General features: G+C 41.6%; 1 protein-coding gene across 1 annotated transcript in view; it reads right to left on the minus strand.

Annotated features, from left to right (window-relative positions):
• bbox1 (butyrobetaine (gamma), 2-oxoglutarate dioxygenase (gamma-butyrobetaine hydroxylase) 1) overlaps window positions 1–13,016 on the minus strand; it is a 41,240-nt gene that overhangs the window by 9,262 nt on the left and 18,962 nt on the right. Inside the window, exon 4 of the mRNA XM_049598741.1 lies at window positions 468–666. Within this exon, the coding sequence (XP_049454698.1) occupies window positions 468–666 (199 nt within the window). The remainder of the gene's footprint in view (window positions 1–467; window positions 667–13,016) is intronic.

Consider the following 13,016-nt stretch of genomic DNA (forward strand, 5'->3'; position numbering starts at 1 on the left):
CCAGGTAATTCCTCTGGCTTAAAAAAGCTGGAATGCTCTTAGGTTGTTTTCTCCGTCTCTGTCCTCAAGTAATCAGCAGTGCAGTAAGTCAAAATGATGAACTCTGGTGTGATGAAAGGGCCAACACACTCTCTGTAAGCTTCTCCATGGAAACAAAATGAACCAAAGCTACAGATAATTGACTAGTGGACACATTTTCCTAAACATTAATGTTGTAAAGTGAGAATCTGAGAACTTCTTTCATCAGAATATCTAGCCGATTTTTTTTCCCTGATTCCCTGGAAAAAGGATGTAAATAAAAGCTCTTTTGTACTTAATTTTTACTAATAACACTCTCTGGGCTCTGCTCCAGCTAAAATATGATCAGTGGAAAATTCAGCAGTTCAAGATTTAGTGGGGAGTCAGATTATTAAACAGTGGCTTGGCTGAGGACAAGAGAAAAACGGATGAACGTCAGAGAGTCTTACCCATAGAATGTCAGCCTGAGATAGCCAATCCTCTCAGCAAGTCTCGCCACTTGGCCTTGCTCTGCCGGAGCCCCCTTCAGGTAGACGATGCCAACCCGACGCAGGGCCAAGAGCCAGGCCAGCGCCGCCTTATCGTCATGGAGGACTTCCTGGTAGTCAGCCGTGGGAATGTGCAGTTTGGAGTCCCAGTAATAACGCTCTGAAACGAAAAAAGAGGACACGGAAGGAATGTCATCTAAGCGGAGATTTACATGCATACAGTGGTTTCTGTTCGGGTTTTGTTTGTCTGACAAGAAATAAGCCGTGTGTCTGCAATGCATCAACATGAGGCTTTTCCACCCAACAGTCTGTCTTTGTCCTGTCCTGTCGCTGCTCTGTTTAACAAACAAACGCTGCACAACCAGAACAGAGCTGCTCAGTGTCATAGCAACTTTATCAGATGTTACATTCCTTTTTTTCTTCTCCACATTGTCTGTCATAAAACTTGTGTTAACCTCTTGCTGAATGAGTGCATGTCCTTTTTTTATTAATGCACATTCACTCCACCACATAAATAAATCTTTACAACTGTTTCATCTAACAGAGGATACTGGCAGGTTTTTGCACAGGCATGAATGATACCCACTAGCAAAATTCACACAAGTCTGAATTCAAAGATAAGTCCCTCTTCAGACTGATGTTTTGAAGTTTTACAAATACCAATATTCAGTTTTCCACACAATAAGAGAGAGAAAACTCTGTAAAGGGGCTGGAGGCAGATCTACTCTTTCTACTCCATTGAGAAATTTGCAGTAAATTTTGCTTTGCGCTTTCTCCAGCGTTGCTCACATTAGGTTGTCTGGTGAAAAAGCAGTGCATGTCAGGATGGCTAGCTTTGGTGTGAAAATAAACATAGTGCCCAAAGAATGAGTCCTAAAACCCATTTATGAGTTAGACTCTCCTCGTCTCAAAGTCAATGGGTTTTTGGTTAGATGCCCACAATAAGGTCTGTGGTTGACAAAATGTCAGTAAATACCCCACTCGTGAATTCTGAAGCTGTTGTTAAATGAGACTACAGAACGTCAGTAAGCTGAACATGGCTTTACAGCCTCGATGTGGTGGCCACGTTAAGTCATGCAACCGTAGTCTAGTTTTTTTATAGCCTACCATTAGCTTTTTACCTCTGGTGACTGCATTTAAGCTTCAAAATCCTAAAAGTGGTGTTAATTTGTAAGGATTATCTTGCTGAACAAAACGTGTGAGTCATTAAAGAAGGGAATTTACAATCTGACCACCCTGTAAACATCTCACACGTTTTTTTTGTTCTTGTTTTTTTGTGTGTTGGTTGTTTTGTTCTGTATAATGGTATGTACGATCAATTTACGAGTCTTTGCTAGACTGTGGAAACAGAAGACTTAAACTTTATTTTAATGTACATGTATATATTTCGACCTTGGAAGGGAGGGGAGGGAGGGTTCAGGGTGGGACACGTCAACTGTTACTCTGCACCTTTTCCTTTGAATGGAATAATTAAAATAAAGTCTAAAAAAAACCCCATGGAAGTATCAAAGAGATGTGCTAGCCACAGAACTTTCTGGAATAACCCGAGCTGTAATATAAAATAACAAAACAAAACCTTTTGGCGAGGGAGCCAGGGCAGCGCTAACTTCTGCATCATTCATTCATTCATTAATTTTCCGTAACCATTTATCCTCCTGAGGGTTGTGTGGGGGCTGGAGCCCATCCCAGCTGACACCACCATCACCAATTAACCTGCATGTCTTTGGACTGTGGGAGGAAGCTGGAGTACCTGGAGAGAACCCACGCTGACACGGGGAGAACATGCAAACTTCGCACAGAAGGGCTCCTCCACCCTGGGTTCAAACCAGGAACCCTCTTGCTGCTAGGCGACAGTGCTAACCACTACATCACCGTGCCACAAACTTCTTCTGCATCAGCCTACAAGAAAACTTTATCCCGCAATTCTCTGTTGAAGAGATTCAGCCGTACATGTTTAAGCCTCAGTTAGACCCAAACTCAGTTGGGGAATCTGTTGTGCACCAACATCGGGGACTAGCAGACATACCAAAACGAGAAGTATAGTTAGCATCTTTTGTTTCAAAATGTTGTTTGTTAGCTTGTTAGCTTCTAGGCTATGTGGCAGTGGCTGAGATAGCATTAGTGCTTAGGAAATGCTGTCATAACTTTCACTGTGCTAATTCAAACTCTGCCCTCTGTACTGAGAAGTCTGCTTCGCGCTGACGGTTTCATGTTTCTTTGTCGGTGTTGAGTCTGTTCCATCGTCGATATGTGTTTCCGGTATTAGACAGTGAAGGATTGCGTGCATCGCTCCCTTCAGTACAGGAATGTGGAAACACTGATGCAAGTCAGTGTAGTCAAGGTCAGACAACCTTTTCCTTAAGGGATGTCTTTGCTATCATTTAGCAGGCTAACAACCCTTAACTAAGTGACATATTTTGTGGATGTTTCATATTATATTCAGTGCATATTAACAACAGTACAGAATGCACTGTACAATTAACAACTTATGTAATATGAGCGTGAGCAGAGATGACTTTACCCAGTATTTTTTAGGAACTTTTCATGATTCTCTTAACTTTTTTTTATCATCATACATACATATTAGGCTTCTTCTTTAAGTGTTTTCTTCTCCCTGATGCTATGCCAGCCAACCGATGTTTTAGAGAACATAAAGATAATAAAAAGACACATTTCTGAGTAAAGTGGGGAACCATTATGTTTTCACTTAAGACACCTGCGTCGACATCATCCCACTGTTCGATTCAACTGGAAAAAACTGGACCAGAACCATCCAGGTGTGCAGCAGGGATGAGCTTTAGAGCATTACCTTATACTTTCCATTGACACACATCTCTACTTTTAGGACACATTTTTTTCCCGAGATGGCGGAAAGGAAGTTGAATAATGTCCGGTAAGTGCTCTGTGGTGTGCTACGGGCAAAGAGGCTCAAGTCAAATAGTATGAGCACATATTTTCTATTTCAATGAGTAACTGCAATTTTTCAGGCTTAAAATGAAACTGAATTTTGAAGATGCTAGCAGCAGTATGCCTGATTTTATTTTGCTTTGTGACAAAAAGGAAACAATTAATTCCCAACTTCATCTCTGGTCTCCCGTGTCTTTCATTTGAAAATGTTGCAGCTTGCCACTGTATGCGATAGTCTGCTCACCTTAAGATGAATAGCTCTCTGAGAGAAATCAGCCCGTCTCTGTTAGACAGACAGAAGTGGAAAAAATCCTCCCACTGCTCTCCACCCAGCTGGCTCAACTCCTTTTTCCATGCAGCCTCTCTCCAGTGACTTCCACAGAAACAGCTGCTAAGTACATTTGCAGGAGGAGGAGGAGGGTTTCGCTGAGGAGATTGTGTACCTGTCTGATGTTTGTGTCTCTTTTTGGTGACCACCAAACTTCAAAATAACTTTCCAAATGGCTGAATCACAAATACGATACGAGGCAAACGCCAGCAGGGGACGGACACACAGCAAGGCGAGCATGCTGAACTTCATGCATAATTTATCATCCTCAAGTGTCTGAAACATTAAAAGACAATGTGACTGTTCGCTCTGAAGGACGTAAAGATTTACAGTTGCAACAGACCGTTGAGGAATTTCACTGCCTTGTTTTTTTTTAAGGGAGGGAGGCACAAAGCACACTCAAATGCATCATCAGTCAGCAACACAGTGACCATCATGACTCGCAGACCTCCCTCCAAGCTGTTGTCACAAATGATCAGCCTCTGGCTGCACAGTTCAAAAGGGTCAGGAACCCCCTGCTTGTTAAAACTTGTCAAGAGGGCGAAGGGAAAGACAGGCAGAGAGTCAGAAACTGGGGCAAAGGTCAAGCCTGAATGTTACAATTGCTCCTGTGAAACTGGACCTGGATGTCTCGTATAGGCACAGCGGTGTTTCAGCTCCACGGTTTAGGGTGTCGCCCGTGACAGAAAGGCTACAGCGCTGGTCGCAGAGCGCATATACATCAGCTGTGCAGTGCTGGCTGCAGTTCAGCTCAGATCTTATTGTGAACACGCTCACTGCTGTCGGGTGAGCTCACACTGAGCCGGTTGGGTCGAACAAAAGAATTTGCATGAGTATCTGCCTTCTAATCATGTAATCAGCTCCTCATATGTGCTTGTTTTTTTAACTGGGGGACTAATTACAAATCTTAGATGTGATGGATCACATCTAGTCTCTTGTCAGCTCACGCTGGCAGCAAATTAATAAACAAATAAGAGCCTCGTCACCCGACCTGCTGTACATACAAATCAGGTCAGATTTAGAGCCAATAAAACAAAATTCATTTATTTAAGAAATTCACCAATTTCAAATGCTTTAGAGATCGCCTGTGCTTCTACTCCACTATGTCTCTGAAGAATACTCTTCTCATCTGCGAGCACGCAACAGCTACATATAATCTAGGGCTGCCCCTCAACTGTCAATCAAACATTAGTCGACCAGAGAGGTCATTATTTGGCAAGATTTTATTGGTCGCTTAGTTGCAGAAAAAACAAAACAAAACGTGAAACTCTATTAGGAGCTGTGCCTTGTCAAATTAAATCCAAACCTATATGACTGGACCATGTGGGAATTTAATGTGAAAGGACAGACACAGGAAGTGTCCACGCTCAGCAGTCAGACAGGAGTCAGGTTCATTTCCAGGGCTGGTACCTGCGGTTATTCCACAGGCTAGTTAATAACATGTCGGGCAGGAAATCCAAAGTGTGGGATCATTTTGAGAAGGTGAAGGACGAACCCAAGGTGATATGTAAACTCATCTTCATTGGTCGACTACAAACATGACGTATCATCTGAAACATGGAAGTAGCTACATGCCCATTAGCCCACAGCGTCATTAACAGGCGGCTCGCTCAGTGTGTGACGTGCACTTGTAGATAAAATATAGGCCTATATTAATGAAGGTTCATTAGTACGGTTTTGTATTTCTCTGTAATGTAGCACAGTGTTAACAATGTTACTGATACTATTCTTTCTCACACCTTCAACTCAAACCATTGTGTTGCCCCGCCCACAATATATCATTTTATAATTAAATTAATATCTTAACCATGTGGGTGACTAGTCGACTAATAGCCCTAAGTGACGACTATTGGTCGGTAGGGAAATTCTTCGTCAGTGGCGGCCCTAATATCATCCATTTACTGCATACAATGTATTGCATCATCGGTATTTGGCTTGTAAGACTTTGGTCTTGCTGGTTGTTAAGAGGATCTGATTGTGCCTGTATTTGTCTGTTGTGTTCTGCTTTGTGCTATGTTTCCTTTATTCATGCTGTATCATCTTACATGCGATTTTATGTTGTTTAGTCTGCATTTTGCTTGTCTTAAAATGCTGCGTATATGTTAGTGAGCACTCCTTGCTTTCTAGCTGCTGTCCAGTACAGGCAGCTGCAGACTCAGAGCCAAGGTGAGTCTGAGTGAGACAGAGGGAGCTCCCGGAGAAAGAGAGGCTTTGTCGGATCAGGCTCAGGGACAAGGTTATCATCTACCTTCTGCTTCGAAGTGCTCAATTTACAGCTAACTGCAACTTAACTTAACTAGTCTCTGGATTTTGGTTGATATTTACGGTCAGTTGCTGTTGCTGCAGCAATGTTGTTGCACATTTCCTATGTTTCCGACATTTTTTTGATTATGCGATATCTGAAAGTCTCTCAAACTCTCCAAAAAAGGAACGAGTAATTGAATCGGGTACAGTCCTATTACATGTTAATGCATTTGTAGTAGTGATGCAGTAATGTATTTGAATAAACACTCTAAAAGGGGCTACTCTGATAGGAATTTTTCCTTTTGACATTTTACTGATAATATTTCCGTATACTTCTGTCCTCTCACATTGTTTTCAGCCACAGCAGGCAGCTGTTTTTTTTACTGAACAAGCTCTAAAAGAAAACACTGTAGAATATCTGCTCAGCACCAAACAGCACACAGGCAAAGTTAGTGACTAGCTGGTGAACACAGTGGAGCATTCAGCAGCTCTAGCATCACATATTTCCCACAGGAAATAAACCAAAAACATATTTAAAGACAGCGATTATTACTGGATGATTATTATTATTATTAAATTATGAGACATTAATATTCAACAATTGGCCAGACACAAGACTCTTAATGAGTGATAATGTTGCTCCTTAACTGCTGGATGTGTAAATTAGCTGCTGTTTGCGAAGTTCACAAACTGTGTGTCAGTGTTGTGTTTACAGGTTGTTTCCACTGCTTGTTATTGCAGGTTTAAGTTAATTTGCTCATTTGTGTAAACCCACTGCGGTTTCCAGAGGACAGGCTGTGCCGGTTGTGTGCTTGAAGGGAAGACTCTGACAGTCTGACAAGATAGTATATGTGCATAATCCCCTCTCCTGTTTCCCCCTCGGTCGTGGTCTGCTACAGTGGCTTTTCCAGATGAGGAAACCTGAAGCCGCGGCTCCTGTGGCTGTCAGGCAGCTCATGGCAGTTTGGCTCTCCCCTCACTGTGCTCTGTTTAAGCTCGGAGGGCTGCGTCGCTCTCCTCTGCAGCTGGGAGCGCCTTCAAAGCTCTGTTTGAATCACTGCAGTTATCCAGAGAGCTTTTGTTTTGACTTGGTTAAGTTTTATCACAGAGCTCAGATCAGCTCACTTCAATGGGCCGTCTGTGGAATGCACAGCGGAGGGCTCAGAGCCAGATGGCCAGAACAACACTTGCTTTTTTTATTTTTTTTTTTATAAAGTATCGGCTTTATAAATTAGATTCAAGCTGTTGTTAATACTAAAAGCATATTTTAGAGATTGTACTGAAATAAAAAATAGCTCTGATTTGAGCCCAAAATATCCTGTTCTTGATACCTGATTTTTGAGATGTTTCAGTGTCAAAAAAAGAGAAACCAACTATATGTACTCAAGTACTGTACTTGTGTAGAGATTTAAGGTATGTGTTCCTCACCTGAGTGTGTCTATAAGATATCATGTTATACTTCCTCTAAACCTTAGTTAGAAATACACTTTTTACTACACTTCATTTATTCGACAGCTGCAGTTACTATTTACTTTACAAATTAAGATTTTACATACAAAAAAGGGCTGAGCCGTATGACAACTATGTATGATATGTCAATATATTTTCAAGCAAGATATACATTTAGACAACACTGTTTATATCGATATAGGGTCAAGTTGTGTTACGTAACACATAGCAGTGTTCTCCATCAACACTCAGAGAGACCCAGAACTGCTCCTCTGTTTAATCTGTCTGTTAATTAGTCTACAGTGTGACATTGGTCTATGTGTTGCACAAGCTTTTATTGTGAAAGGTAAGAACTGAAGATGTGAAGCTCATGCACTGCTGCTGACACCATGGGAGCCAGTAAAGAGTTTGCTGTCTTAGTTAAAACTTCTTTGCCTCTGTCGTAAGTATGGGCGCAACGCTAGCTAGCAGCAGACCTGTGACGATGATAGCATAGCGGACCTGCTGATGTCCCGTCTGGTGAACAGTGCTGCAAAACTAGAAGGGCTCGAGATAGTGAGTTCCGCTGTATTGATTAGGTGTATGTGTGTGACACAGACAGCACATGAGCAGTCTAGGAGCAGCAAAGCAGTTTGCCTCTAAATAACACTAGAGCGCATTAGAGATTCTCAGCATGGTTTAATTACTACATGGCTGTTTTGGTACAAACATTTACCCACCTGTGTGGCGCATAGCCCTCTGAGATTTACTCACCAAACTGGGGCTGCAGCCATACACGTTTTAAGGTGTACTGTGATATAAAATTTGACAGTTATCATATCGTGTACATTTGCTTGTTTATGACATTGGGAAAAAGGCAACTGGACAGAGGAGCTCACCTTTATTTTACAGATTTTTAAAGGGGAAAACATACACATACTTGCATAAAGAAAATGCTAATAATGATAGTGTAATACCGTGAAATCATGTCATTATCTGAGACAGCTATCGTACCTTGAAGATGTCATACCGTTGCAACCCTAATCCAAACAGAAAATCTACCTGCATTTTGCACTTGGTGGGTGTTAATTTTAGCCCCTGTGTGTAGCAGTGTATTTTTCTGCAGAGACTCTGCCTGTAATTTCTTATTTTTCCAATTATTTTGCTGTGTTAGGGACGTTTCTTGGCATTTCTGCACGGCGATATGGTTGGCAGGTGTAGTTAGGCACAAAAAAATAGTTCCTTCTTGAAACTGCTCCCAACAAGGTCTGTGGATTATCTAGAGTAACCAGTTCATGATTTCTGAAAAGAGAAAATGCTGTTGAGTTTGAGGAATTTTTGGTGCTTCGAGCACCACAACCTGAGTGCCATTTATTTCCATTATATTGGAAAGAAGGCTGACATCTCTACAGCTGATATCGCCAACACTCAACAATTAAATCTAGACTGATAAGCAGCACTACAATAAGAGGAAAAATATCTTCTTCTTCTTTCGGCTGTTCGCTTTACGGGTCACCACAGCAAATCATCTGCCTCCATCTAACCCTATCCTCTGGATCCTCTTCTCTCACTAGGGCTGTGACAATAACCGCATCACTGCAAAACCGCGGTCACGTGATATCTCCCGCGGTGAAGAGGTCATCACCGCACAAAAAAATAAATAAATAAATAAAAAATAAAAAGCTGGTTAATCATGGCGGCGGATCTGGTTCCCAAGCCAAATGTTAAAAGAATACTCCAACGATTTGGGAGTTATGCCCTTTCGCTATCATTTTCATATTGAGACAACATGATGGCTATCGTTTTTGTGTCTGTGCTTCCAGTGGCTGTGTCTCAGCGGTTAGCATTGGGGCCAGTACATCTGGCGCTGTGATCCGCGGAGGGATACACCGGTGAGCAGGCACAGACGCAGCCTGTAAACAAAACTCAGCTGTTTATTTAGCCTAGCGATATCACTGGACTATAGTAGCTGCAATGGATGACTTTGAACGCAATTTTGAGGAGTTTCTTGTAGCGGACACAGACCCAGATGGACAGCTTTCAGTCGAGTGAGTAATATCGTCCGTGTCGTGTCTTTATTTGCTTTTACCGAGTGACCTAGTGTACCTGTCCCAGAGCCAGCTGCAGTGGTTGCTCACCGCTGTATCCCTCCGCGCAGGACGTAAACACACTATAGTTCATGTATCAAACTTCTTCTAAAATAACCAAAACGGACTCTCGTTTTTTGAATTAATGTTTAAACATGTTTATTTTAAGTGCACATGCTGAAATGCCAGCTTCAGGGTTTCTAACGTATCACTGCCATACCGCGGTGATACGTCACTCTGTCACCACTGTGAGAAAAATACATACCGTCACAGCCCTATCTCTCACACCAACTGACTTCATCTTCCACTACATAAATCTCCTCTTTTGTCTTCCTCTAGGCCTCTTGCCTGGCAGTTCCAACCTCAGCATCCTTCAGGGTGAACAGTCCCTTTAACAGCCAAAACCTGCACTGGCCACAGATATTTATTTCTAGACGTTCAGTTTCTTCTGGAAGGCTGGACAATATATTTACGTGACTAAAGAAGGTGAACGTGCTTTAAATATAAAGAAGGAAATGTTGGTGTAGTAATAACAGGCCTTCATAAAATGTTTTAACTGTGAAGTTACAAAATAATCCTATTCTTACCACACCCATGAGTCCAGACGTTTGAAAAATAATCAACAGAGCTGCAAGAACCTCACTCCACCCTCCACTAATTCGACAAACACACCTTTATCTATGAAACATACCTGGATGACAGAGCAGCCAGCCTCTGCGCTCCCAGTTTGGAGGAGACAGAGTGAGCAGTGTTTCCTCACTGGAGAGCTGCAGGCCCTCCACACACACTAATCCAAACACAACTCTTTCTCCATCAGCAAGATTAGCTTGCCCAAAAATCTACTGAGCCTTGCAGTAGTTTGTCAAATAATGTCCCTTTTGCCAACTTGTGCTCAATGCTCTCAGTATTATTCAAAGCGCCAAGCAGGAGGTCTGGCTTGCCAGGGAAATGAAAAATCCAATCATTATAATCACAGAGCTTTCCATGCAGTCTGATGTAAAAGGTGTTGAAATTTCAAAAGAGATGACAAAGAGAAAGGGTTTAACCCAAATATAGTTGATCCGTGAAGGAATTACAGGAATACACTGTGAAAAATAAACTGCGTGTGGGTGAAGAATGGTGAAAATCGTTGATAGGAGGCCTAATTTCCTCTGAAAGTGACATCTGATATGTGGGAGCTTTGGCTGACCACCATTATTTTTGACAAATCTGAGCTGTTAAATCCATCAACGGTTCATTAAAGCACACAACACAATGATAAAAGCCACTTTCGACAAATTAAAACACTCAAACGGTTTAGATGCCTCAAATTCCTCGCAAGCTGATAACACACCAAATGCTCACGTGTATGTAAGCATGTGTTCGCAGAGACGGTTCGGCTGAAGCTGTAAATGGCGTGTGAAGTTACTGTCAGGTTCAGAAAAAAAAGTTTTTCCATGGATGGATCTCTGCTGCTATGTTTCCAGGAGCCTTTTCTGTCAACTGACAAGTGATGACATAGAAGGCTAAATTCAGACCAGATGGCAAAGGGGGAACACCAGCCAGACAAGGAATTGACAAATCAGCTGCTACTTGGCTGAGTTATAGAATTGGTCAGCAGACTTAATATAGAAAAGTCCAAAGTCAGCTGAGACTGTTTAGGAGAGCCAATCAGTCAGGAGGTTTACTATAACTGTCCAATATACTGTAAATGGAATACTTACTGATTACTGCATTACTGTAGGTACTCAAAACAAGCACACAGCAAATTACAAAGAGAACTGGGCACCTGTATCTGTGCAGGTATGTGCAGATCAACTAAACCAATGTTATGTTATGTTGAGTTGTGTACTAACATTTTCCCAACCTTTCCAAAAATGTTCAAACCCAAAGAAATCTGTCATTTGCTTACCGTTGCCGGTCAGTGGCGTCAGTGGCCCTTTGCGTTGTCTGTCAGATAGATTGACTTTTGATCCAGTTTTAGATAACATTAGATCTTGGTTGTTTTTAACTTAAGTGATGAAGGGTTTTAGTCATCAGACGTCTGGATCTTCAGATTAACGAGAAACAAGCTGAGCAACAGTTAGCGGCATCTCCACACCAGCCCCTGCTGTGCCAAACAGCATCGAAGAAACGCTGATTTTTAATCTGAAACTGCTTTATTCAATATTTTTACTAGTTTAAATCACTGGATCCGTTTGTTTTTGGACAGAAGATGACCTCTGCAGACAGTTCGGCTCTCAGTAAGACCTTCTAAACATCTGGATCAGAGTAAAGGTAAGCACATATTAGCAGGAGCTGGGCTAGCAGAACCTTTGCATCAAGCCAAACAGCGTTAGAGAAACACCAATTTTTAACGTGAAAGTGCTTTGTTCTGTACTTTTATTGGTTTTAATCACCAGGTCCGTTTGTCTTGAAGTGGAGGACACCTCTGTGGATAATTCGGCTCCCGGTAAAAACCTCCTGAATGTCTGAGTGTTAAGTTATCAGGGAAAAAACGTGAACAAACATTAGCAAGAGCTGGGCTAGCACCACCTCTGCAACAAGCTGAACAGTGTCAGAGCAACACTGATTTTAAATGTGAAACTGCTTTATTCAATGTTTAAACGATTTTAATCTATTTGTTGTGGAGAGGAAGGGACCTCTGCAGGTAAAATACTCCTGAACAATGAACGCTGAGGGAATCTTAACCAAGACAAACTGATTGCAATGACGCCATTGCTCCGTCTTTTGTTGTTGTTTTGATTGAGAGACCCCTAGCTGCAGAATATTACATACTGTACGTTTAATATGTAAAAACTTAAGGATGTAAGTTAAAAGTGAATAAGAATAATGGATTAAAAATATTTAAAAACATTGTTAAACCGACTAAAATACAGGCTAAAAAAGTTCAAAGTGTTGCGTGTACATTTAAAGACACCACTATTTCCATCCTCCCTTACAGTAGGTCCTTGGGCAGGTCGTCCTACATAGCTGGATATTCTCCAAAACATATGCGGCCTCCAAAAGAGGATGTGCAAGCTGTTCTGTTTTCACAACATTCAGTGTCTGCATATGCGGATGTGTCTACAGGTGCAAACTGTGGTTTCTCATCTGCACATGGACATACCACAAAGAATAAAGCAAAGATCCTCATGAACATGGGCAGATTACATTTATTTTAGTCAGTTTACACATGACAGACTGTGATAACAAATGTGGATGTGGAAATTATAATTTTAGCTTTATGTTTTGGGGTATAAAACAAAACATTCTCATTTTGCACTTTAAACCAATTAAAAGGCTTGTTTAAAAGTGCTGTTCTCTAAAGATATTTTAGGAAATCTTTACAAAAACAAGCAACAAGAGTGAGGCCTTTAAAACAGGTGCAATGTTTGCTCTTCTTCTGGTCCGAGTCAGCACCCAAGCAGTTCTGGATCAACTTTAACTGATTTATTAAATTTTTTCTAGACAAGATAGAAGCATTACAAGTCTGTAACAGATCATCTGTCTGTGCTGGAATCAGTTGTATTGCCTACTCCCAACAAATAGTGCCAG

Source organism: Epinephelus fuscoguttatus, linkage group LG2, assembly GCF_011397635.1.
Source record: "Epinephelus fuscoguttatus linkage group LG2, E.fuscoguttatus.final_Chr_v1".
Taxonomy (NCBI): domain Eukaryota; kingdom Metazoa; phylum Chordata; class Actinopteri; order Perciformes; family Serranidae; genus Epinephelus; species Epinephelus fuscoguttatus.